Raw genomic sequence first — 26,731 nt, 5'->3', positions numbered from 1 at the left:
ATTGTTAGGGGATTTTATTGTGTTTTATTGATTTCTATAAACTGCCACGAGACATTTGTGAGCCATGGTACAGAAATATACTTATTAAATAAATAAATAACATAAGTAAGCCTGGCCTTTATTAAAGGTAATACTGCTATTGATGGCACAAGGTAAACACTTGCCCCCAGACCCCACCCCCCAATATTATTTGGTAGTCCTCTTACTAACAAAGCTAGTATTCAAAGTTACTGGAATATTCAAACCAGAAACAGATACTTCTGATGTCACTGGCATTAAGAAATCAACTTCTGCTATACCACAAAAGCAGTAATGAAACTCTTGAAGGTAAAGAATGAAAGACAGAGATCAGCCACCACTGCAAATTAACCAGCTCAGCCAAAATGATTTGTTGAGTTAAAAAAAAATCACAAGCCACACAACTGGTTTTGGAGTGTGATTTTTCTAGGTGTTCTTTTTAAAGATTATGAATCTGTGAGGATTAGATTACATGGGAATGTTTCTAACAAACATTTAAACACGTATTGTGCTCCATTTTCTATTTTTTTGTAGATAAGGAAGCAGTGAAAAATAGCCATGGAATCTTCATCAAGCTTCAATTTAGGATCTTGGTGGCCATGCATTTTAGGATAACAGGAAATATAGACAAACGCCAAGTGCCAATTCCAAGAATCCTCTACAACTTGTAGAGACACATGATGAATGCCTCACTGGTCAAGAAAACATTCGTTCAATTAAATATAGTACCCAGAACTGTATTTTTCTTCCAAGTATTTTCACTCCTTAAGCATCCTTAAACATCCATAAATATCAGGAAGCCTTTTGGGTGGTTTCCCCCCCCCCCAGCTCATGCATGAATGATGAACAGCATGCACAATATTCAGTTGCCAGTGAGTAAAGCATGGATTTTGAATAACTCACCTTGAAACTCTTATACCCAGGTGGAAACACATGGCTAACCCTCCCAAAAATCAGTTACTTCATGATGATCAGGAGGGGATTCAGGATTGTGTTTACCAAAAGCAAAGGCAAGCATTTGAAGAGGCATTATCCATACCAGCTTAATCCTATAAGCTGTTCCAGTGCAGTCAAATGGTATGTGCCATCCACACAATGCAGTTTTAGAATCAAGTCCATGTCCTAATACTATACTGGGAATATATGACTTTGTACAACTTAAGGCCTCTATAATGGTTGTAACGATTATACTGACAAGTAGTTAACAATAAGGGCATCCAGCAGGGGAGGGGAGAGAGAATCTTCTGTGAAGTTAACTGTTTCAGCTAAAGCCATACGTCAGCCAGCTTTAAAAAATTCATACCCAAGAATAAAACTATTTCTCCAAAAATCACTTTTAAAAAGTTTCTAACACTTTTATTAAAAGAAAAGTGAAACTGGATACAAAAGAGTTTCTCAAGGAAACAAAGCAGGCAGCACAAGATAGAAGATACAGTCATGATGAGATGTTAGTCATGAGATACAGAAAGAATAAGCCAGGGCTGTGATGTGTTACTTTATGATGTTACTTTATGAAGTAATTTATAAGTAGTAGTTCCATCTTCCTGGCCCCAGGTTTTCCTCAGTGGAGTGCAATTAAGAACAAGACAAGTAGTAAAATCTTGTAACAATTAAAATTACAAGAAACAGGAAGACATATTCCTACAGTGGAAGATGACTAACAAGCACTAGTTTTCACAGAAATATATACATAGGGCTCATGTAACAGTGCTAAAAGTAGCAAAGTTATTACAGTAGTAGGAGCCAAGTTTAAGCATTATGCTTCCTTAGTCAATGTTGAAGTCCGTGTTGCACCAATAACAATTCTTCTGGTACCACAAAGAGGTATACTGAACAATATATCACTACATGCAATAATCTCTTTCCCCCTCCCCCTCCCCCCTCCCAGGTCTTATCATTTTAAATTAAACCAATCAAACCAACACTCAAGGTAAATTGCAATTTAAAAACTATAAAAGTGGGACTTTGTCCATTCAAGCATGCAGAAGATTACCCTACTGGACATGTACAGTACCTGGCCGTGGTGAATTCAGTTCTGCAAACCTCTTTAGAATATTGCTAACCATCATAGGAGCAGCAACTGAAGAGTTCTGTTGTCTGGGAATGTCTGCCTGTTGTGTGGTACCTGAAGCCATATCATATATGATGGGGACAATTATGCTTACAGCTTCCTGTGAAACTGTGGTTTTCTGTGTAAGCTGAAGCTGTGAACAGAATAAAACCCAAAGAGTGAAAAAAGCAGTTTTGCAACACAACCATGCATAAAATTACCGTAGTGATAAAGTGCTTTTTAGCTCAGTTCTAGAATTAGGCCCATTTCTTTATTACTACTCTCCCTTATTTTCACTCTTCTTTTCTTAGCTTAATAGAAAACCAGAGCTGCTGGTAAAGAGTAGTTGCCCAAATCTGAAATGAGGATATCTTTAAGCCTAAAGATTTGGTTACTGGGTACCTACTGCTACAATTTACATTTTGTCTTCTGAATGAACATATGAATATCATGAATATCATTTTTATATTCTATACTGCATGATATAGAGAAACTGAAAATACAGGAACAAATTGAGTTAACTATTTTCTGACTACATTGGACATTATAAAACTCATGGTAATTAAACCAAACTAAGTTAATGTTTACCATTCATCCAGTCTCAAGTTTCTAAAGTCTAATATTAAGATTAAAACTGGATAACCTCACTTAAAGGGGGTCCAATGCTACCAATCATTATTTTAACTGACAACCATTGTGATCACTTATAGTTTTCCTAACGGCAACAAACATAAAACAATGCAAGCCGAATCAGTTGTTATACTTACAAAGAACAACATTTTGGATTTCAGCACGACAGCAGGTGTTCCTGGTGGTGCAATTGGTGGAGCGCTTGGGGGAATTGTTAGACAGAACTGTACATTCCATTTCAGCTGGCTTGCCTGATCAGGGAACTGTTTTAATGAAACATACCAAGGACCTTTGGTTAGTCTACCATAAATAAAGCAGTCTGTGTGTAAGTTTTTTAAAAATTACAATGAGATAAAAAATCAGCTTACCAGCTCGAGCTTCATAATGTGTACACAGTCTCGGAGAATATGTGGAGGTGCACCTAACAACTTTGTAAAAGCTATTAAAGTGTTGGCTTTGAAGGGTGGTCCAGCAACCTACAAAAAAAAAGTATGTTATTACAATGTTTTTTGATGACTGATTATGACAGCGTTTAGTCATTCTCTGATACTCTAATTCATACTGTGACAAGCTTTTTCTACCAACTGAGGAGACACATATAAACGCCAATGACATTGAAGGAAGTCATTTCTTTTATAGCACGCTGCAAACTTTCCCCTCAGTTGCCAAGTGTTCTAAAGGTAGCAGGTGTGTAGGCTTTGAATTTGCTGCAATGAGGTAAGTTTTGTGGAGGCAGGAACTGTATATAAACAAAGATTTATTTATTTACAGGTTGGTTTCAAAGAACAGATCAGCAGCACAGGTCTCCAGATAGAGGGAAAACCTGGCAGAGGCACATATATTTAATCTAGTTATGGCTTCAGAGTTTGGTGTACACTTACACGTATCAACAGAAGAAGAAGAAGAGTTGGTTCTTATATGCCACTTTTCTCTCCCCAAAGGAGTCAAAGTCGCTTGCAGTCGCCTTTCCCTTTCCTCTCCCCACAACAGACACCCTGTGAGGTGGGTGAGGCTGAGAGAGACCTGATATCACTGCTCGGTCAGAACAGCTTTATCAGCGCCATGGTGAGGCCAAAATCACCCAGCTGGCTGCATGCGGGGGAATGCAGAATTGAACCCGGCTCACCAGATTAGAAGTCAGAACTCCTAACCATTATACCAAACTGGCTTTTACTGACTTGGAAGGGAACTCCAGGGTCATCTAATCCAACCCCCTGCACAATGCAGGAACTAACAATTATCTGCCCAGCACAATGACCCCAATTTCATGCCCAAGTGATCGTCCCAGGAAAAATCTCTGGATCCAGCTTGGCCTGGAGGAAGTTCACCTACCATCCCACAATGGTGATCAGCAATTCCCTGGGTATGCAAGGAAGGGCCACAAGAGACAAACACTGACACATCCCTTCCTGCCCACCCACTTACAATCTGCCTAAGTTCATAAAATCAGCATTTCTGTCAGATGACTATCTCTGTCAAAAGGAGGAGACCTTACCACCTCCCAAGGAAGCCTCTTCCACTGAGGAACTACTCTAACAGCTAGGAACTTCTTCTGGATATTTAGTTGAAAATTCTTTCAAATTAATTTCAACACAATGGTTCAACCCACTGGTTTCCCCTCTGGGGCAACAGAAAATAACTCTGCTCCATCTTCTATATGACAGCCCTTGAAGTTTTTGAAGATGGATATCATATCACCAAGAGCCTCTTGTGGCGCAGAGTGGTAAGGCAGCCGTCTGAAAGCTTTGCCCATAAGGCTGGGAGTTCAATCCCAGCAGCCGGCTCAAGGTTGACTCAGCCTTCCATCCTTCCGAGGTCGGTAAAATGAGTACCCAGCTTGCTGGGGGGTAAACGGTCATGACTGGGGAAGGCACTGGCAAACCACCCCGTATTGAGTCTGCCATGAAAACGCTAGAGGGCGTCACCCCAAGGGTCAGACATGACTCGGTGCTTGCACAGGGGATACCTTTACCTTTACCTTATCATATCACCTCCTAGTCGTCTTCTTTCCAGACTAAACAGACCAAGCTCCCTCAGCCTTTCCTCATACAACTGGGTCTCCAAACCCCTCTTTGTAGCCCTTCCCTGGACATGCTCCAGTTTGTCTACATCCTTCTTCAGTTGTGGTACCCAAAACTGAACACAGTACTCTGAGGTCTAGCCAGAGCAGAGTAAAGCGGTAACATCAACTTGCGTGATCTGGACATTATACTTCCTTTAATATAGCCCAAAATCCAGTTTGCCTTTTTAGCCACCGAGTAACACTCCTGACTGATGTTCAGTGTATGGTCTAGTAAGACCCCCCAGATCGTTTTCACACATACTACTACCAAGACAAGTCTCACCCATCGTATAGTGATACATATTATTTTTCCTACCTAAATGAAGAACTTAACATTTATTGAAATTCATTTTATTCTTTTTAGCCCAGTTTTCTAGCCTGTCAAGATCATCCTGTATTCTGATTCTGTCTTCTGCTGTGTTTGCTACCCCTCCCAGTTTAGTTTTATCTGCAAATTTAATAAGCACCCCCTCTATTACTTCATCCAAATCATTTATAAATATATAGAACAACAAACACAGGACCCAGGACAGATCCCTGAGGCACTCCATCACTCCTCTCCAAGAAGATGCCGAACCATTTACAAACACCCTTTGGGTGCAATCCGTCAGCTAGTTCTCGATCCATCTAACAGTATTTTACCAACTTGTCAAGAAGAATATCACTGAAATCAAGGTGAACTATATCCACAGCATTCCCCTGATCTAGCAAGGTAGTAACTTTCTCAAAAAAAAGAGATAAGGTCTGACATGTCTTGTTCTTGAGAAAGCTATGCTCAGTCTTAGTAATTACAGCCATCCACTCTAGATGCTTAAGGACCAACTGTTTGGTTATTCATTCTAAATTTTTGCCAGCAAGAGACATCAAGCTGGCAGGTCAGTAGTTACCCGGATCCTTTTTCCCTTTCTTGAAGATGGGGACAGCATTTGCCCACCTCCAATCATCACCTGTTCTCCAAGAATTGTCAAAAATAATGGACAGAGGCTCAGAAATTACATCTGTTCTTTTAGTACCCTTGGATGCAATTCATCTGGCCCCAAGGATCTGGTTTTATTTTTAAAAACCAGGTGATCCTAGGCCACAACTCCCATCCTTCATCAGGTCAAATGATTTCGCTACACTGAGCACGATTCCACTTGCAAGAGAAGACTGAGAAGTAGGAATTGAGAAGTTCAGTCCTCTCTTCAGAGGACTGGAAGAGAGCAAATGTTATTCCGATCTTCAAAAAAGGGAGGAAGGATGACCCGGGAAACTATAGACCAGTGAGTCTGACCTCTGTTGTGGGGAAGATAATGGAGCAGATATTAAAGGGAGCGATCTGCAAACATCTGGAGGACAATTTAGTGATCCAAGGAAGTCAGCATGGATTTGTCTCCAACAGGTCCTGCCAGACCAACCTGGTTTCCTTTTTTGACCAAGTAACAGGTTTGCTGGATCGGGGAAATTCGGTTGATGTCATTTACTTGGATTTTAGTAAAGCTTTTGACAAGGTTCCCCATGATGTTCTGATGGATAAATTGAAGGACTGCAATCTGGATTTTCAGATAGTCAGGTGGATAGGGAATTGGTTAGAGAACCGCACTCAAAGAGTTGTTGTCAATGGTGTTTCATCAGACTGGAGAGAGGTGAGTAGAGACAGAGTTCAACAAGATCTGAACACAATGGAAAAATGGGCAAATGAGAACAAGATGCAATTTAATAAAGATAAGTGTAAAGTTATGCATCTGGGTCAGAAAAATGAAAAGCATGCCTACTGGATGGGGGATACACTTCTAGGTAACACTGTGTGTGAACAAGACCTTGGGGTACTTGTGGATTGTAAACTAAACATGAGCAGGCAGTGTGATGCATTCGCAGTAAAAAAGGCGAATGCCATTTTGGGCTGTATCAACAGAGGCATCACATCAAAATCACAAGATGTCATAGTCCCATTGTATACGGCACTGGTCAGACCACACTTGGAGTACTGTGTGCAGTTCTGGAGGCCTCACTTCAAGAAGGACGTAGATAAAATTGAAAGGGTACAGAGGAGAGCGACGAAGATGATCTGGGGCCAAGGGACCAAGCCCTATGAAGATAGGTTGAGGGACTTGGGAATGTTCAGCCTGGAGAAAAGGAGGTTGAGAGGGGACATGATAGCCCTCTTTAAGTATTTGAAAGGTTGTCACTTGGAGGAGGGCAGGATGCTGTTTCTGTTGGCTGCAGAGGAGAGGACACGCAGTAATGGGTTTAAACTTCAAGTACAACGATATAGGCTAGATATCAGGGGAAAAAATTTCACAGTCAGAGTAGTTCAGCAGTGGAATAGGCTGCCTAAGGAGGTGGTGAGCTCCCCCTCACTGGCAGTCTTCAAGCAAAGGTTGGATACACACTTTTCTTGGATGCTTTAGGATGCTTAGGGCTAATCCTGCGTTGAGCAGGGGGTTGGACTAGATGGCTTGAATGGCCCCTTCCAACTCTATGATTCTATGATTCATCACCTGTTACAATGTCACTTTCTTGCCCCACAATGGTCCTACTTTGCCCCTATTCTTTTTCTTTGAATATAACTAAAGAACCCTTTTTTGTTGTTTTCAGGATTTCTTGCTAACCTAAGCTCATACTGAGCTTTAGCTTTTCTAACACTCTCCCTAGAAGCCTTGGTTATTTGTTTATATTACTCCTTGGTTATAAGGTCCTCCTTCCATTTCCTAAATGAGTCTTTTTAATTATTCAATTCTTTTGAAAGCTGTTTATGGTGCCACCCTGGTTTCTTTAGGTTCCTTCCAGTTTTCCTTCCCAAGGGAATTGTCTGCAATTGTGCCTTCAATATTTCATTTCTGAAAAACTCCCAATCTTCTTTGACTTCCATCTCCTTAAGTTTTTCAGACCCTAGGATTCTACCCAACATAATTTTAAGTTTGTTAACATTTGCTGTCCTGAAGTCCAGCCTGTATGTGTGACTACATGCAGCTTTTCTATTCCGCAAGATCATAGTCTTATGTCTGGCCTGGTGGCCTATAGCAGACCCCTACAATAGCATTATTATGTCCTACTCTTTTTATTTTTACCCAAAGACTCTTCGCTCATGCTCAGACACATGTAGTTCCTCACAAGTATATATATTCTTAACTTATAGTGCTACTCCTCACTCCTTTATTTGTCTGTCCCCTTTAAATATGTTGTACCCCTCAATTTTATTATTCCAGTTATCCCACCAGTTTCTGTGATGCCTATCAGACCATAGTCCCCTTCCTTTATTAGGACTTCTAGTTCTTCCTGCTTGTTTCCCATACTCTGTGCATTAGTGTAGAGACATCGTAATCCTTCATACAAGTACCCCAGGGTTTAGTATTTGAACTTTCCTGTAAGTTAATAGTTCCCTGCATATGTGCCATTCCCATTAACTCAAGTATAAAACCATGGATTCCTCAATGTGGACTCTGAAGAAAAAAGGAAATCACAAGGCACAATGATGTAGTAGTCTTCTCTATATTTATAAGTGAACTTTGGGCACTTTATGAAATCCCCAGACAATTATGAGCATTTTGCCAATGTGATGCTATGATTACTATTATGACAGTATATTGGAAGAGCAACCACTGACGAAGATAGAACAGAAAGCGGGTTACTTTACCTAGGATCCCGTTTTGGTTGACTCTTTATGTTTGATCCTATGTTTGACCATTTAGATTTTATGTTATAACCTTTTCACTTATAAATATAGAGAAGACAACTACATCATTGTGCCTCGTGATGTCCTTTTTTCTTCCAATCCCATTAACTCTGCAGTGTTCCTATCTACAGTTATCGTCATCAAACTAGGCTTTGAATCATCTAGCTACCCCTTTGGACTTAGTTTAAAGCCCTCCTCAGCAGATCTGCAAGACTCTTTGCAAAGACATTTTCCCTCTCCCACCCCCCACAGTAAGAAGCTTGCTGGGCCGCAAGCTTGCAGCCTGGAAAGTTTCTTACTGCGGGGTTGGGCGGGGAGAGGGAACCGCGGCCTGGCACTGGGCCGGGCCGCGGCCCGGTGGTTGGGGACCACCGCTCTACACTGTAAGAAAGAAAGCAATACTCACCAGTAGCTCCTGAGCTCACTCTTTCTCCGTCTCCCTGCACAGCTGCTTGCACTAGGTTAGATCCTGTCACATGCACAGGATTCCACCCACACCAGTATGCCCTTTCCTAAGAGTCAGACTAAATGGTACATTACCAGAAAAAGGCCTGATACTTTGGTATTCTAGTCACTCACAGAGGTATAGCTAAACCACCCTGCCACACTTCCAAGCAGAGCTACCTTTCACTCTTCTACTCTTTTTCTGAGGCACACCTCAGCTATCACTGCTTGCCCATCCCACCCACCACATCTGAAAGACATCTGGATGTTGGAGCAGCACTCCCATAGGTTCAACCAGGTGGCTATTTTCCCTTCAGGAGCAGGACAGCCTCCTGTTTGTCATACATTCCCCCAAGGCCCACTGAAATAAAGAGTACAAGGATGTTTGTTGTTTGGCAATTCCCGCAAAATCTTGGAATTCTGAGGTTTAATTTAATGTCTATGTCCATGCTTGTAGGAACAATGCTGAAAGTACTGTAGTGACCCAGCTCATGAGTGATTCAAGCAGTGCAGGCCCATCCCACTTTAGTCCAGTAGCACAGAACGTACAGGAATAAAACAGAAGAGTGGGCGGATCATTAGGGGCAGCAGGTCACAGGCAACTGTTGCACTAGCATGCCCTCTGATGTTTCTCTTTCTGACTGCTCAAGAAACTTACAGAACTTTCTCTGGTCAAAGACACAAACGGAAGTCCACAGGCTCGTGCCTATTAGCACTTTAACAGCCTCTGCAATTTTTCTGTATTATTATTAAAAAATATATTTATTATTGGATTTTTATACCACCCTACTCCCATAATGGCTCAAGGTAGTATATTTTGCTAATTTCTATAACTAATTCCCTCCACATTTAAGGAAAACCAAGCATTTATTTAATTAATTAGTATTTAAAAAACAAAATACATACTCTAGTTTCAAAGAATTTTTCCAAAACTTGCAATTCCTCTTGTTTCCACTGCCCGGCATTTTCAGGTGCTACTTTTAATTGCAAAGTCTGGTTGGTCTTCGGGTTCAGGGCAACTCTACATTTCAAGGCATCTGTCTTGAACATTATCACACCAGGTTCATTGGAGTTGATTAGTAGTAGCTGTTGGAGAAGCAAAAACATCCCATTGGAACCTTTGCTAAATCTTGTTACATTCTGAACACATTATCCCAATATTTCTTGTGGTTTGATGACATATTTTGAACCAGGATCCTCTGTGCCATTCCAAAAAACCAAATTCACACAAATTCTATCTGCCTAAAGTTAGGAACAATTGATGGATTTGTAAAAGTTTCCACTGAATGTTTGCTTCTTTAAAGCAGTGTGCCCACTAGAGACAACGTGCTCTATGTCACCAAGTTTCCCCTCATCCCCCCCTGTCCCAGTCTGCTGTTTTAACTACTGTAATACAAGACTAGCTTAGGTACCGTTTCCTGCTGGATAATCCTCTGAAGATGTCTTCTCATAATAACTGATCCAAGGAAACGTTCAAGTGGAGAGCAGAGATAGCTTCCAGCCAGTCCTGGCATAAGTCCAGGAGTCGGAGAGGGCAGTAGCAGAATGTTCAAGGCACCGTGAGTGAGAATTGTGGGTATGGATGCAGCCCAAGAACGGTGAGGTAGTTTACGAGGTGGTGGCATGTTTGTTGGCATTGCTTGGGAACCTAGTAGAAATAAGTACACCTTACTCTTCCTATTGAGGAATACGTGATTATTTATACAATCAAAATGCTAGGGAAATTCCAGGAAGATTTGGGACACGGACCAATAACAAAACCTTTAAGGGAGTTGCCCACAACGAATAAGTTCTTAAGTTCTGAGTGAGCTGAAGAATATTCTAATCCTTATAATTTAAGAGTTTTATGTTGCTCTATAATTTGCCTTCTTATTTTACGTGGCTTTTCTCCTCAATGAGATTTGCAATCCTGATTGTATTTTGTGTAATATATTATTTTACTCTTTCGAAAATTCTCCTTACAGCAAAAAACAGAAGCCATATCAGCAACTTTTAAAATGCTGTGGCCAGAAATAAGAGAAAATGACACTTTATAGCTGAACAAACAAATGTTATCAACCAGCCCTGACACTGGTTGGACCTAAAGCATCACCAACAGAATGAAGTTGCTGGGGCAGGCCTTTGGAATACTTAGCATACTTTAGAGTGAGAGGACTGATTAATGCGCTTCGATTTAGTTCTTCTATATCAGAGTTAATCCATGATTAATACATTTTTGCCTACTTTTAAAACTAAACTGGCATGCTATATGTTAAAAGGAGTTTGCATAAAAATACTGAAGGTTCAGAACAACCACTGTCTACCTGCTCTACAAACACCACTCCCACCCCCAAACACCCTGCCAGTATTGCTCACTTGTTCCAGCTCGTGGGGAATGAGAAACATCTGGTACTGGTGAATGTAAGGAAGGGTTGGCTGGTGACATTCCAGTCATACGTGTTGTTGCTGGAGAGGGACCAGACACTTGAGGTGAGCCTGGCCAATTTCCTGCACGTTGACTGGGGGACATCATGGTATATGGAGAACTAGGATCTATTGTACCTAAGAGAGAAAAAATTGAAAACTTTTGTCTCCAGCAGTAGAATTACTATGAAGTTTCATGTCGTATTCCAGGATGATCCAGATCCATAGCAGTAGAAAAGAACAAGAGTTCAGTAGCATAAAATTTGTGTCAGGATATCAATTTTCATAAGTCACTACTCACTCACAGAAGCTCAAACCCTACCACAAATTTTGTTAGTCTTTTAGGAGCTACTGGACTCATACACTTTATTGCAGACTGACTAAAGCGGATACCCATCATGATCAGATCCATATTTAGCTTTCTTATTACACTACCTAGTGAAAATCTGAAGGAACATACTGAATACGGCCTAGTCATTTTAGAAACTATGTTATTCTTGCAAATCAAGACAGGCTTGCTAACCTAAGGACACAATTATCAGTCTGAAAACAGTCTGGAAACAGGTTTCAGGACTAGCAATATTGTACAGCAAACCACTCCTGCAGGTTCTTTGAAATTAAGTTATTAGAATGGCAAGCTAAACTTAATATTTATTTATGTGTTTATGATTCTGTTACGTAATTTTGGACCACTTAATGTGTGATGTTAATAGGTTGTGCTTCAGTTCTAGATTCCTGGTTGATTCCAGACTTCTGCAGTGCTAACATCTTGATTATTTGAATGTCCCTTTATGTTGACTATATTGACTGACTCTGTGTCCCTATCTTGAGTCTCTGTCAGAAAGATAGACTAGAAATAAAACATAAATATACACAATAGTATAGACCACAGTCTCTAATAATTTATCTAAGGCAGTCTCAGAACAAATTTGTACAGTGCAACCTTATTATCTGTGCAAAAAGCCCTCTTGAGTAATTTAGTTTTGCAGTTTGTGGAAAGCAAGGCAAGTAGAAGTCTTCTTGACCTGTCAGAGAGTTGGAAAATGTAGTAATGAAGAAAGCATGAGTAGAGACAGTTGCTGATTTTGCCATTTGCAGGTTGCCATTAGCAGAAGATCCTGCTGTCATGAGTCAAGTTGTTATGGAGATGAATGGGGGCCAGGTGGTTCCACAGATAAGAGGGACCAAGACTGTATGTGATAGTCAGTACATTAAACTGAGCCAATGGGCAGCCACTGGAGTGTCTGCAGAATTGAAGTAATATGCAATAACTCCCTTTAGTAACTGTGCATGCTATCCTGCACCAACTCAAGTTTCCAAGTTAATTTTAAGGGGAGACCAATGTACAATGTGTTACAATAGGCCAAAATCCCATTTATTCCAATTGGTGGGAATGTGGGCAAGAGACAGTGCTAAAAATGGCTTCCAAATTCACCATCTGTCGAAGCCTTAGAGGTAACCCAGTATTAGAATTGCTAACCCTGAAAGTAAGATATAATAAATTTATTACATGTTACATGATAAAGAAACCTATATTTAGGAGTAACTTTGTAGAAAGTATCATATTATCACAAGGCTGACTAAAGAGTCGGGTTGTACAGAATTATTAGAGGACCAACTGAATAATTTGTAGTAGTTTTCTTGATTTACACTTGGTTGGCAAAACCCTAAGGGAGAGTCAACAGTATCTATCATTCCAGAGAATAACTGTTGTTGTTGTTAGGTGCGAGGTCGTGTCCGACCCATCGTGCCCCCATGGACAATGATCCTCCAGACCTTCCTGTCCTCTACCATTCCCCGGAGTCCATTTAAGTTTGTACCTACTGCTTCAGTGACTCCATCCAGCCACCTCGTTCTTTGTCGTCCCCTTCTTCTTTTGCCCTCGATCGCTCCCAGCATTAGGCTCTTCTCCAGGGAGTCCTTCCTTCTCATGACGTGGCCAAAGTATTTGAGTTTCATCTTCAGGATCTGGCCTTCTAAGGAGCAGTCTGGGCTGATCTCCTCTAGGACTGACCGGTTTTTCACCTTGCAGTCCAAGGGACTCACAAGAGTCTTCTCCAGCACCAGAGTTCAAAACCCTCAATTCTTTGACGCTCAGCATTCCTTATGGTCCAACTTTCACAGCCATACATTGCAACTGGGAATACCATAGCCTTGACTAAACGCACTTTTGTTGGCAGGGTGATGTCTCTGCTTTTTAGGATGCTGTCTAGATTTGCCATAGCTTTCCTCCCCAGGAGCAAGCGTCTTTTAATTTCTTTGCTGCAGTTCCCATCTGCAGTGATCTTGGAGCCCAGGAAAATAAAATCTGTCACTATTTCCATTTCTTCCCCATCTATTTGCCAGGAACTGAGAGGGCCGGATGCCATGATCTTTGTTTTCTTGATGTTGAGTTTCAAGCCAACTTTTGTACTCTCCTCCTTCACCTGCATCAACAGGCTCTTTAGTTCCTCTTCACTATCTGCCAGTAGAGTGGTATCATCTGTATATCTGAGGTTGTTGATATTTCTCCCTGCAATCTTGATCCCATGTGACTGCTCTAATCCCGCCTTTCTCATGATGTGCTCCACATACAAGTTAAATAGGCAAGGCTACAGTATACAGCCTTGCTGAACTCCTTTCTCAATTTTGAACCAATCAGTGATTCCATGTTCAGTTCTCACTGTTGCTTCTTGACCTGCATATAAGTTTCTCAAGAGACAAATAAGATGCTCTGGTATTCCCATCTCTTTAAGAACTTGCCACAATTTGTTGTGCTCCACACAATCAAAGGCTTTAGCATAGTCAACAAAGCAGAAGTAAATGTTCTTCTGGAACTCCCTAGCTTTCTCCATGATCCAGCGTATGTTGGCAATTTGATCTCTAGTTCCTCTGCCTCTTCGAAATCCTGCTTGTACTTCTGGAAGTTCTCGGTCCACATATTGCTGGAGCCTAGCTTGTAAAATTTTGAACATAACTTTGCTAGCATGAGAAATGAGTGCAATGGTGCGGTAGTTTGAATATTCTTTGGCATTGCCCTTCTTTGGGATTGGAATGTAAACTGACCTTTTTCAATCCTGTGGCCATTGTTGAGTTTTCCAAATTTGCTGGCATATTGAGTGTAGCACTTTTACTGCATCGTCTTTTAGAGAATAACTGTGCAAACCCATATTTCAAATTTGTCTAAGAGTACTACAATTCTAACACATAAGAAAACTGACTTTCAGAATCACACATATTAACTGAAGCTGCTGGAAGAATATTTTGGGGAAAAAAAGAGAAGCTTGAATTGATACGGCAAAAGCTGCTCAGGTCTGGGGAGGGAAACACACTACAAAGAATGAATAACTGCAGCCTTCCTACAGGAAGCCAAGAGGTCCCCTACCTGTACATGCGAACAGGCTACCTTGGGAGGGACTGACATTATTAAAGTCTGAACATTAGCAACAGGCCCAGCAGTTGGAAAGCCAAAATATTGTAGAGACCTAGGAAAGAACTTCAGCTAAAAAAGCAGCAGGCCCGCCTATGTAGGAATATGGAGACTGGTATACTGGAAAACTGGTTGCTATGGCTTCAGGATCTGCATCCTAGTCAAGAACAGCACAGTAACCTTCCCCAGAGACAGAAAAGAAACAGTCAGTTAAGTGTTTTTTAAAGTTTCTATTGCTATCAGTCACAGACTTACCATGGGGGCTGGTAAAGTTTGCACTTTGGCCCATTGTGATTCCAAGAGATGAAGGAGAAGGTGTTGGGCCAAATGATGCTGGTGATGGTGCTCTTAAAGCACCACTTGGAGAGTTTGCAGCATGCAGTGTTCCTAAACATGACATAAAAAACAGCACTCAGTATTTATGTATCTAATTTATATGTAAATTAGTGTTTCATGTGTCTAATTTCCAAACTGGCTCCACTCTGAAAATTACAGAAAATTGCATAATGTATCCACACATGGTAGAACCTGTTAGATTTGCAGAAAAATTGAATTGGGGGAGAGGGGGGGTTAAAGTCCCATTAAAGTAAAAAGAGATGGCTCTGCAGGAAAAAAAATACAACACTTGCATAGTATTTCAGAGTGCTGCAGCAATCCAAAATGGTGGCCCACAGTCCATGTCCCCAAACCAGGAGGCAAGGGAAGAGGGACAGAGAAAGCTTGGGTGCAGGAGAATAAAAAAAGGTTAAATGGTAGCAGGGGGAAGGATGGAGAAAGGAAAGAAGCCATGCAGGGGATGAGGAGAAGAGAAGGGAGAAAACAGAATAGCAGGGAAAGGTGAGAACCTTTGGAAATTCCCCAGCTTTCTAATTACTGTTCCTAAAGCTCAAAGAAAATTCTTTTTTTTTACCAACCCTATATAGCTATATGAAAACACAGCTAATTTTTGTCACACAAAATCATATTTAAACATATAATTTATAAAGTACCATAAGAACTATGAATGGCTATAAGTTCTGTTACCAATATGAAAAGGAATTTTACCTGGAGACTGAGTGAGCATCATTGAAGGCGATGGGGTGACCGTACTATGGTAAGATGTGGGGGGTGATGTCAAAGGATAAGCACCAGGTGCTCCTGTCTGTTTTGAAGATTGCTGAAACAAAGTTACTATTAGGCATAGTAAAACATGTATGTTGACAATATTACTCCTTTAGAAGCTAGTATGTGGAGAGGCACTTGATTTTCCCAAAATATTTCCGATCAAATGGACAGAGCAATTAGTCATTAACAATAACGTCACATGCATTCCCATTTCTAGAGAATATTTCCTTTCTCACCCTCAATCATGGATAATTTCTCAAATATTTCTTCACATCCATCTCTCTAAATCAGCCCTCAAACTCTTGGTTAGGCCTTTGCTTCTGAGAGCCATTGCTGCTTTTTATTCTTTGCCTGTAATATACTGGTTTGAGACAGCAGTTAAGGGTGGCAGCTCGCACATTAACATTCGACTGTACACACTGAAATACAATAAACTCCCATATGGCTCTGTTCATGCATTACTACTTTGTTACTGTCAATTTTCCAGAATATATAAAGCATAGCAATGTGAGCATTTATGAATGTACATATAGATACAACCTGCTGTTGAGGCTGAAGCTGTGATATTAATGAATCCATCATATCCCCTCCAATTGGAGATGGTGGATTATCATCTTCATTGACAGATCGTCTTCGTGCATCCTGATTGCTGTCCACAAACATGTTCAGGAATGTCTGAAGAGGGATTATTCAGATCAATATGAGTTCCCATTAGATATATAGAATGAATGTGCTAGAACTACAGAACCATATTAACTTTTTAGCTTTGCTAAAGCAATATCTCTGTACATTTCCTCAGAATAAAAATATAAGTATACCGAATTTATAAGATAGTTACCTTCATGGACCTTTGATACTAATAGACCCATGTTATATTGCTTAAAATATAAAATATAAGATATGAAATATAAGGTTGTGTGTTGAAGACTTTGTTAGTATCCTTGAAAAAAGACCAATTAAGAAATAAGTTCACTGATGAAGTAAAATATGAAAACAAGGTTTTATACCTAGGAACTTGTTTGAATACAGTTTTTGCCATCGCCAACAGTGAGCATAATCCAACACTCCTCAGGGACAATGTTGTACCTTCAGAAGTGACTGTTTTTCTCAATAACAAATTAAGTTGTCTAAAATTTAAATGTGTTAGAACAGACCAACAGTAAAGTTATCCTAATGGAAGCCCACCTACACCTCTCCTCAATTTTACAGTAGAATAAAGATAAAAAGAATAATCACCTTTAGACCAGGGGCAGGATAAAACCCTTCAACAATTTTACTGTTGTCAAAAAGACTATATGCGCCATCACGAATTGCAACAACCCCACGACTCTGGCAGTAAATGTCAATGCAATACATGTTCCTAAAGGCCAGTCTAATGTGGGTGGGTGACTGAGGCAGAATTGAGAAACACTGGTAGGCAGTGTTGGTGCGTTGCGTCAATCCCAGCATTGGCACAGTTGGGAGCTTATTGATAGCATTTAGCGGAGCCTGAGTATCATATAAAACCTGCAAATGAACACAAAAGTTGTTTAGTTCCACAACAGCCCACCACAATTACTGAGTCTTCAGACACACACAGCCATTGTAAATACAGCTTTAAGGTTATTTTTATCTCCAATACTCCTCCACTGGCTCATTTGTTATCAAATGTTCATGTCATTCATTTTTTTAATGAGGGGTTTTGGATCAAAAGCAACCCTGCAGAAGTTTTCCCTTCAGTAGCCCCACTTCTCATTGCCTCTTGGCAAAAAGATACAAAGCATCTAGAGTGACAATCGATTCTTTGGTTTTTTTCTGTATTTCAGTGGCATGATATAATGGATAAGCCATGTTTTTGGCACTGATATATTAATAAGCCTGGGGAAAATCTCAAGCTTATTCAGTTCCCTCTAGCACATTATGAGTCAACTGGATGCTTTCTGGGTTTTGGTGCACAATTCACCATAACTTCTGAAACTGGCAGATTATACTTCAGCCTTACTTAACTAAGACTCCAAACTGGGGACAGACTGTCATTTACAATCCTGGCATACAGGGCAATGGCAAACCATGGCTTGTGAATTCAGATGCAACAGCTAACTATGGCTTGACAGAAGGAAAGCTGAGGTTCCCTTCAGGATCATTCATACTGTATTATACCATTATTTGGTTTTATATGTAAACCAAGCCATTAAACCTCTCTTCTTTGAAAGAATGAGCTTCTGAGTACTATTGGACATATCAGTTGAGGCTTGTCTGGCACCTAATTACTTGTCCTTTAGACAGGCTAAAATATTTTTTCTTTACCCAGTATTCCAAATTAAACATTCCATCTTCATTAGTAGGTTTATTTTTAAATGGTTCTAGCACAAGGGATGCTTTATGGATTAGGCTTCTAAATGTTTGTGCCTTGTTTTATGCTTTGTTTTAATTTTGATAAATTTTGTTGTTTTTTATGATTTTCTGAGCTGCCTCTGGAAAGGCGGTAAATCAATTTTCAGGGAGGGGGGGAGAAATACATACATACTTGTAAAAGTTGGACTACATTTGGTGTTTTATTGAACATTTCCTGAAGCTGATGCAGGATAGTATTGTGACAGTTACTACATCCTGAGTTTGGTCCAACAGTTCCCAGTGATATGTGGAATTTGTGATGTACAGAATTCCACTGTATGCTGATCTGTAAATATAGAAAGGCGTTTAGAAATACAAATTAAAAAAAAACAATGGTTTCATAACATTTCATATATACTAACAAAATTTTTCAAATAAATTCTGTACTAATACCCATAAAACACAATACCCATAAAACAAAAAATGATATATTTTGAAGAAATAAGTAACAGAATAAATGTTAACTATTGTGATAGAACCACTATACTGCCCTGTAAATGCAAGAATACTTTCCCCCTGCCTATCCTATCCAGCTCACAGTCCAGTCAGGAGCTGGGGCAGAAATTGGCTTCTTGACCCTCCTTTCTGTTAGCATGCTCCATTCCAGGTAAAAATCATCCCTCCAGATGTCACCCAAGGTTGTATTTCTTTAGCATGCAAAGTGGCAAGGCAGTGTGCAGACTCTTTAGTTAAACAATATCATTCCTACGAGGCACAAATTCAGAATAGATACAAGACACAGGTTGTAGATATAGCTAGCAAAAAAAAACGTTACTGGCTCATTTCTTATCAATCCCTGGAGCATCTGTCTTCTCAGGCTGCATGGTGCCCCACCCCAGCTGTACCTAAAAGCATCCTCTAGTGTCAATCCCATCTACCATCCCTAACTACCAACGTACACATTTCTGCTGCTTTCAAAAACAACCATAAAACACAATTATACAGTTGTTTTTGCAACTTAGTGTTTAGTATTTAGTAAATACTAAAAATAGGTCCTGAACCTTGGAACAGCAGGATTGTATCCTACAAATGTTCTGCTGATGGAACTCTCCTTTGCTTCCCTTGCTTCCCTTTTTCCAACAACCTATGACCTCTGAAAAGGAGCTGGTGAGGAGTCAGGAGACCCTTGTAGGCTAAAAGCCATATGAGTCAGGGAGCTGCAGTGAGGAGGGGAATGGAGCAAGATTCTCTTCAGCCAGTAGGACGTCAATGGAATGCAAACCTATATTTTTCTATCAATACAAGACTCAATACTTGTACTTCAGTCCTTTTCAATATAAATCAATATGAAGTCCCATCATTTGTGGCATGTTTTGGGACGGCTTCACATACATATTAAATCAAAAGATATCAAAGGCACAACACCTCTTTTCAACTGCTTCTGCTCCAGTAACAGTCTAACAGGTGAACCAAATTATGCAAATAACCTTAGGGCTAGAGCATCCTTCTGCAAACAATTTTCCATAAAGAAAACAGTTTACAACATACACAACAAAATTTGAGTCCAATGGCACCTTTAAGACCATCAAAGATTTATTCAAGTTGTGAGCTTTCACGTGCATGCACACTTCCTCCAAAGTGTTTACAAGGTGGTATCAGAGAGCTCTTCAATGCCCAGTACAATAAAAGGAGCAGAAAAATGAGAATAAACACTTCTAGTAAGGTACCATACCACAGAAATAGCACAAAACATAACTACCTGGCACACATTCATATTTAAAGCTGTACTTACAGAACTTCCCTTTGTAGTGCCGTAACAAAGAATTAATTTCCGATAATTGTAGATACGGACCTCTGAGAAAATATTTAGGTGGCTGGGTATTTCTTCACAGGTGAAAACGTTGAGGGAAGGGTAAATTGAAAAAAAAAACAAGGTCAATTGTTTTAATAGAGTATATACAAACAAAGTACAAAAATAAAACATCTTTATACCTGGCAAGGACCGTGCAAACTCCAATACACATTCGTATAATCGAGCAATGCTGTTCCAGTCATTGAGGAACATATCAACTACTTTTCGGCCACCAACTGGTTCAGACAATTGACTTTCATATGTCAGGTAAACATGTCGAGTTGGGCCTAAAAGATTAAACAGGGTGGTCATGTTATTCTGATGTACAAAAGATGTAAGCAGAAAGTGGGAAACATGCAAGAGAATTGTGAGACCAACCTTGCTCCCTAGAAGAGGTGCTAAGAAGTGGACAATTTGCAAATACTAGTTCGGCCACCCATGTGCGGTTGTTTCTGCCTTGCAATCGGAAAGTGCAGTCAAGAAGGCAACGGTCCAGAGCCTTCTGCGTTTCCTCACTTGTACCTTTACACGGCGGAATTCTGTTGGACAAGAGGAAGGCTTAGCACCCCTGTATCAGTCTCATGCTTGCACCATTCAGCATCTTACATTCCACACTTTTAAGCAGATACTTCAATTTTACAATGGAATGTCCTTCTGAGAAAATGTGAAAGGATAGAAAATATTAAAGCCAATATATGCCCTTTTCCAATTTATGAAACGGACCTGACATTGTCTAGTGACTAAAACCAAGTAGAATATTGTAATGTGGCTATGGCACTCATCATGCTTTTCTTGACCAATAAAAGCTAATCAAGAATTAGGAGATAAAGCAGAGTTTCCAAATTAATGAGATACCATTACAACTCCCTTTCAGTATCAATTTCATTCTTCGTTAAAGTGAGATCCGGCAACAGATTCAAACAGCCTAAGTTCCGTTGACTCAGCACAGTGGCCTTTATTCAAATCACAAACATAATTTGTGTCAGTTTCAGAACACACATTCTTAGGTAATAGAGGTCTGAGGAAGATTTTGTTTGATTGTTTATTTATTTTCTTCGATTTTTATACCACCCTCCCAATATGGCTCTGGGAGGCTTGCATGGAACGTTATGAGGTACATTGAACACCAAAGATATAAACAACAGTTATTACAGAACACAACACGAACAGTTTCAACAAGGATATAAGTTAACTATTTCTGTAACTGGTCCAATTGAACAATATCAGTAACTGACACATATTGTAACACTTGGGGTTTGCACAAGAAACTGCATCCTGGCTTTAGGTTCATGAGCCTATAGCAAAAAAAAGAGTCCAAAACCATGAAATTTGAAAAAGAAGAACTAGATTTAGATTTTCACATTCCATTCTCATTGTACTGGAACAATATATTTGTGGTCTTATATGGAGCACTGAGAATAATATTCAGATTTTAGTTCAATACAGAGTTCTGAAAACAGATCACTGAAGATTTCTTTAGTGCAAAATACCTACGGTGCTATATAGAATATAGATGTGGCAGATTTCCTTCTCAGGCAACATGCTGCATGGAAAAGCTGGAGGACTACTAAACAAAATTAGTTCCTGGAAATATGCACCATCATGACTTTTAAAATGTACCACAGAAGAAGCTTCTCAGTTAGTGTAATATGTGAAGAAGATTCTTGTTAGTCTCTTTTGACAACTCCTACCAGAGGTGAATTTGGCCAGGTACTTTACCAGGCAAAATCCCAGAGGGTTCCGCCTTGGGGCTATCCAAGCCCACCTAACTCCCACTGGCATGGACAGCAAGAAAGGCCCCTAGGCCAAACAGGGTCCATTGTGGCTGGCAAGGAAAAACATACCAGTGGCACCTCTCTCTCCAACTGTCTCTTCAGGTCTCCATCAGAGGAGGGCCGTGGTAACAAGGCAATTTTGGCTTCCCAGTTCACACCGAGCCCTACTCCTTAACAACATACCTTCACTCAACTCATCATGCAAATGAATGCAAAAGTTCTACAGTCTTTGTTCAGGGATGCACAGTAGCTTTGTTTAATTCCGTAACATATTACATACATCCCCTTCCACCACTCATGCAATACTGCACATATTAATGAAAGTATAGTCCTTACCTTAACAAACGAATTGCATGACTGAAGCCATCTCCTTCAACTTGGAGCCCTTGATGTGGAATTTCCATACTGGATAACTGGGAAAGAAAAAGCCGTGACTTCTTCAGGAAAGAAAAACCATACACAAGATTCTCGATTTTTTAAAATCTCACTGCAAAATAAAGGCCTCTGCTAAACAGTACCTTGCTACAACTGTTAGTGATAGTGAGTATCTATGGCGTGATCCTCTTCAAGCCCTAGCTTTACTTTCCTTTAAGCATCAAACTAAAATATTCCTTTTAAAACAGGCTTTAACTAAAGAGTTTAAGCTGCTGTATGGTCTGCCCCTAAACTGATTCTAGACTTCTCCATGTTGTGCTTTTTGCTTGTACTGAACATTTTTACTGGTATATTTTTAATTGTTGACCTGGATTATTTGATACTAGGGGCAAAGCCCGTTGTATCCAAGAATACAACGGGTGCTAGGGTTTGGCAGTGGGAAGAGGAAGGGGAGGAGTTGTCCATCTGTAAGGGCATGGGGTTGAATGTGTGTGTTGTGTGAGAGGTTGTGGTGGCGTAGTGGCAAATGAGGGCATGGGTGTGGAGATATGGGTGTCAAGAACCTTTGGTGTGGAGTGTTCGTTGAGTGTGGGAGAGGACTGACCTTTGGGAATTGTGGCATAGTGGTTACAGATGAGCTTTCCAGAGCCATGTCTTCAGATATGTGAAAGGAAAATCAGACTAGAGACTCTTCTTAGGGGAAGATTACATGGCAACCAATTCCCCACACATCTGCGTCATTTCCCTTCTTGTGGGAATTAGGCCACAGACACAGAAATGCCCCTCTGCCCTAATACACATGGGGTAGTCACAGTACACATGTGTCCACCCTGTTCCTTCTTCTCCATTTTTTTCACTGTTGATAAAATGTTATGTGCCCACATGCTTTTTTCATGGTTGCTCCTTAGAAGAAAAACAGATTTTTGTATCCTGTTGTTTACCACCCAAAGGAGTCTCAAAGCGGTTTACAAACACCTTTTTCCATTCGTCTCCCCACAATAGTCAACCGTTGAGGTATGTAGGGCTGTGAGAGGTCTGAGAGAACTGGGAATGGGCCGCAGTGACCCAGCAGGCCTAAGGTGTCTCAAAGCATTTTCCAATCATCTTCCCTTCCTCTCCCTCTCCCTCTCCCTCTCACTATTTACAGTTTCAGGCTGTAAGTATTTATTTACATCTTCCTGCACTTTCCAAACTCATAGGACTGATGCTGGTCTGCCTGTCTGCTCCCCAGAATACAAACAGTTGCTGGTAAGGGCTGGCCATAGCCCATAGCCCAGGAGGGACACACCTGCACCACTCCCTCCCAACTGCAGGCAAAAATGGCTCCTTTGAAGGCTGGAATCTGAGGCATTGTACAATTATGAAGTCCCACCTCCAAACCTCCAGGAATATTTCCAACCCAGGGGTAGCTAACCTCCAGGTGGAGCCTGGAGAGCTCCTGGAATTACAGCTCACCTGCAGAGTATAAAGATCAGCTCCCCAGGCAGAAAGGGCTACTTTGGAAAGGGTTGTGGTAGAGAAGAAACATTTAAGGCCTCCCACACAGGTTGTTGTTGTTGAATTGAAAGACTTGAAGCCTACTGCACAGGGTTGTTGTGCAGATGAAACAGGAGACAAAACAGTTTCCTCTGCAGAATAACACTGTGCAGTGGCCTCAAATCTGCAGAGAGTTGCAAGGAAGAAAGACACATGGCTTGGCTGTGTCTAACCCCCGGCCAGAGCAGTATTTTAAGTGAGAAGGGGCTTTTCTGTGGCCTCCCTGTCAGGCAACTGTTTGGCAGAAGGGGAAAGTCCCCCCCTCAAAAGGAAGGCCCTCAGGCTCCCCTGCGTTGCTCTTGGAAAGGCCTCCCTCCCCTCAGTCAGGGCCTGTCAGAGGCTCCTTCCCAGCAGGCCTGAAGGGAGGGAGGGGGAGGGGGAGCACTCTGCAGCCTCCTGCTAGCTCTGTCAGGGTTCTGAGGCAATTAACAGTTGGACATGGCAGTTAGGACAGCCATGAGGTGAAAAGGGCTGGCGCAGGCTCTGTTCTCATCCTCCTTGGCAGCCCTACTGACCTCCTCTCCCTTTGGTGGTCAGGAGCAGACTGGCAGCCACTTCTCCAGATTGCCCCTGGCTGGATGGAATTTTGGTCTGTTCTGGTAAGGGGCCAATCAGAAGGCGCTTTGCCCCTTCCAATTGGCCCCTCCGCTTGTCAGTCCAGGGCCATGGGACCAATTGTTGCCCCTCCCCATCATGGACTGAGCCCACCCTAACACCCCTTACTGTTTTATTAAGAGGGAAAAGATGAGCAAATGATCCCAGATGTTTTTATTGGTTTGTTGTATGCGTGATTTTGTGCTATTGTTACAGAGGTCTGGACAAGAGTCTCCTAGATAATTAAATATGGCAGGATATTGGAAATCCAGTGAGGCAATGGCTGATCTTGTTTCTCTAGTCTAGAAGGTAAAAAGGCTACCTTCTTCTGCATGAGATAAAGTCAGTTCCTGTTCATTAAATTATTCTTTTACTAAATCATCATCATGCTTGTTGTGGGGGTGTGCATGCCTCTTAGATCAATTAATCATAAGCAACCCCATAAAATGAGAGTAACTGACACATACCACAGCTGCTAAAAATTAGCATTTCCAATAACATATTTTCATGAGTAGTATGCAGCAGCCTTCACACAAGATAATGCAGTGAGCCAATCTACATGATCAGCCATACCCCCAATTACGACTCATCTGAAGCAACATCATGCTGGAAAAGCTTGGCTGTTCCATGAGATGACAAAGGGATAAGGGGCTGTGGTTAGCCTTGCAGACAGCAAATGCCCTGTGTCATTTTACAGACTGAAGCATAGATTTGTGTGCCCACAAGCTCATTCCCACTTCCCAAATCCTTCCTTCACCAGTGAGCAACTTTATTCCCAACTTCAGACAGGCCTCCTTCCTTTATAATACTTCCAGTTGCGTTCACTCAAAGTATTGTCAGATAATGCCACAAATTCTTTATTTGCCAAGTTACAAGGCTTTTCAGTGAGATCATGACAAACCAAACTAATTAAATGTTAACCATTAATGGATATTTATACATATCATTGTGGTTTAGAACAGGGGTAGTCAACCTGTGGTCCTCCAGATGCTCATGGACTACAATTCCCATGAGCCCCTGCCAGCATTCACTGGCAGGGGCTCATGGGAATTGTAGTCCATGGATATCTGGAGGATCACAGGTTGACTACCCCTGGTTTAGAAGATGATTTATCAGTTCCATAGCACACAGTTTATTTTCAGTAAAATATGTTCACTCTAGTAAATTGCATGATACATGCAGCAGTTCCAAATATGAAGTACATCCTCTTAAGCACTCTCATGGACAACCTTTCTCCTTCTTCTTAAATTCTTACAAAGTTGCTAATTAAAAGGAATAGGAGTATAACCAAACCAATGGAAAACTCCTGTTACCTACCTCCATTCGAAGTCCTATAAATGGCATATTTGTATCACACATTGCTACAATGTGAGCTAGAACTTTATTGAAGGCACAGATCTCTCCAGACCGTTTTGGTTTCTTGGGCTCGGTGGTACATGGGTCACCAGACAGCTAGAAAACAACATCTTTTCAGTAAGGTGCCATTTCTATCATCTGCAAAACCAGACCACTATTCTAAATTTAAGACTAAGAGCATGAGGAACAAAACATGAAAACTACCTGTTTTGAGTGAACTATGAAAGCGGCCCTTCCACCAAGGAGCTCAGAGCAGCTTATATGGCTCCTTCCTCTTTCATTTTATTTTCACAACAACCCTGTGAGATAGGATAGGCTGAGTGGTCCAAGGTTGGCAGTTACTTTTACAGCAGAGTAGAGATTTGAACCCAGGTTTTCCTGATGCTAACGCAGTATTCTAACCCCACAAAACTATTCAGTATTAGCTATTAGATGATCATCTGTAAGTCCAGGGAACCTTGATAGCAAGAGCAAGATTAAACGGCTTCTGGCAACCTTATAAAAGTCACAGTATAATATAATGTGGGCAATCGATTCAATTACACCTGAATTGCAAGGGCATAATGGGTCCTCTATAGGCACACGCTGCAGTCTTACACTTAGCAGTGCTGATGGAAATGCATTGAACTGGTCCCTCGAAAAAGACCATCGAAATTTAGTAAAGGTGAAGTATGTTAGATATGGTGCAATAGAAGAAGAAGAAGAAGAAGAGTTGTTTCTTATATGCCACTTTTCCCTACCCGAAGGAGGCTCAAAGCGGCTTACAGTCGCCTTCCCATTCCTCTCCCCACAACAGACACCCTGTGGGGTGGGTGAGGCTGAGAGAGTCCTGATATCACTGCCCAGTCAGAACAATTTTATCAGTGCCGTGGCGAGCCCAAGGTCACCCAGCTGGTTGCATGTGGAGGAGTGCAGAATCGAACCTGGCATGCCAGATTAGAAGTCCGCACTCCTAACCACTACACCAAACTGGCTCTCTAGAAAATCCCTCCCAGGACTTTAGTAACCTATATGGGCTTGGGAGTAGGGCCATCTCATTTTGCAGCTCAATATCCATAAGTCGTTGATAGACCAGATGTTTTGCTTGCTTGTGCCCCGTTTCTAATAGATGATCAGGAGCTAAACCAATTTTAAGAAGTTTGTTAATTATTTCTG

General features: G+C 41.0%; 1 protein-coding gene across 2 annotated transcripts in view; it reads right to left on the bottom strand.

The window, feature by feature from the left end:
* MED14 (mediator complex subunit 14) overlaps positions 1–26,731 on the bottom strand; it is a 53,287-nt gene that overhangs the window by 1,303 nt on the left and 25,253 nt on the right. The window contains exons 15-30 of one of the 2 annotated variants that reach the window (XM_077342904.1): positions 25,538–25,672; positions 22,052–22,128; positions 20,319–20,479; positions 20,081–20,227; positions 19,881–19,972; positions 18,282–18,434; positions 17,012–17,281; positions 16,316–16,450; positions 15,716–15,827; positions 14,927–15,058; positions 11,215–11,400; positions 10,272–10,507; positions 9,766–9,945; positions 3,067–3,174; positions 2,836–2,961; positions 2,033–2,222 (exon numbers count right to left, since the gene is read on the bottom strand). In XM_077342904.1, the coding sequence (XP_077199019.1) occupies positions 2,033–2,222; positions 2,836–2,961; positions 3,067–3,174; positions 9,766–9,945; positions 10,272–10,507; positions 11,215–11,400; positions 14,927–15,058; positions 15,716–15,827; positions 16,316–16,450; positions 17,012–17,281; positions 18,282–18,434; positions 19,881–19,972; positions 20,081–20,227; positions 20,319–20,479; positions 22,052–22,128; positions 25,538–25,672 (2,440 nt within the window). The remainder of the gene's footprint in view (positions 1–2,032; positions 2,223–2,835; positions 2,962–3,066; positions 3,175–9,765; positions 9,946–10,271; positions 10,508–11,214; positions 11,401–14,926; positions 15,059–15,715; positions 15,828–16,315; positions 16,451–17,011; positions 17,282–18,281; positions 18,435–19,880; positions 19,973–20,080; positions 20,228–20,318; positions 20,480–22,051; positions 22,129–25,537; positions 25,673–26,731) is intronic. The other variant, XM_077342905.1, reaches the window with a different exon arrangement.

This window comes from Paroedura picta, chromosome 6 (assembly GCF_049243985.1).
Source record: "Paroedura picta isolate Pp20150507F chromosome 6, Ppicta_v3.0, whole genome shotgun sequence".
NCBI lineage: Eukaryota > Metazoa > Chordata > Lepidosauria > Squamata > Gekkonidae > Paroedura > Paroedura picta.
The sequence above is the reverse complement of the archived record's forward strand: the minus strand, read 5'-3'. Positions and strand labels throughout refer to the sequence as shown.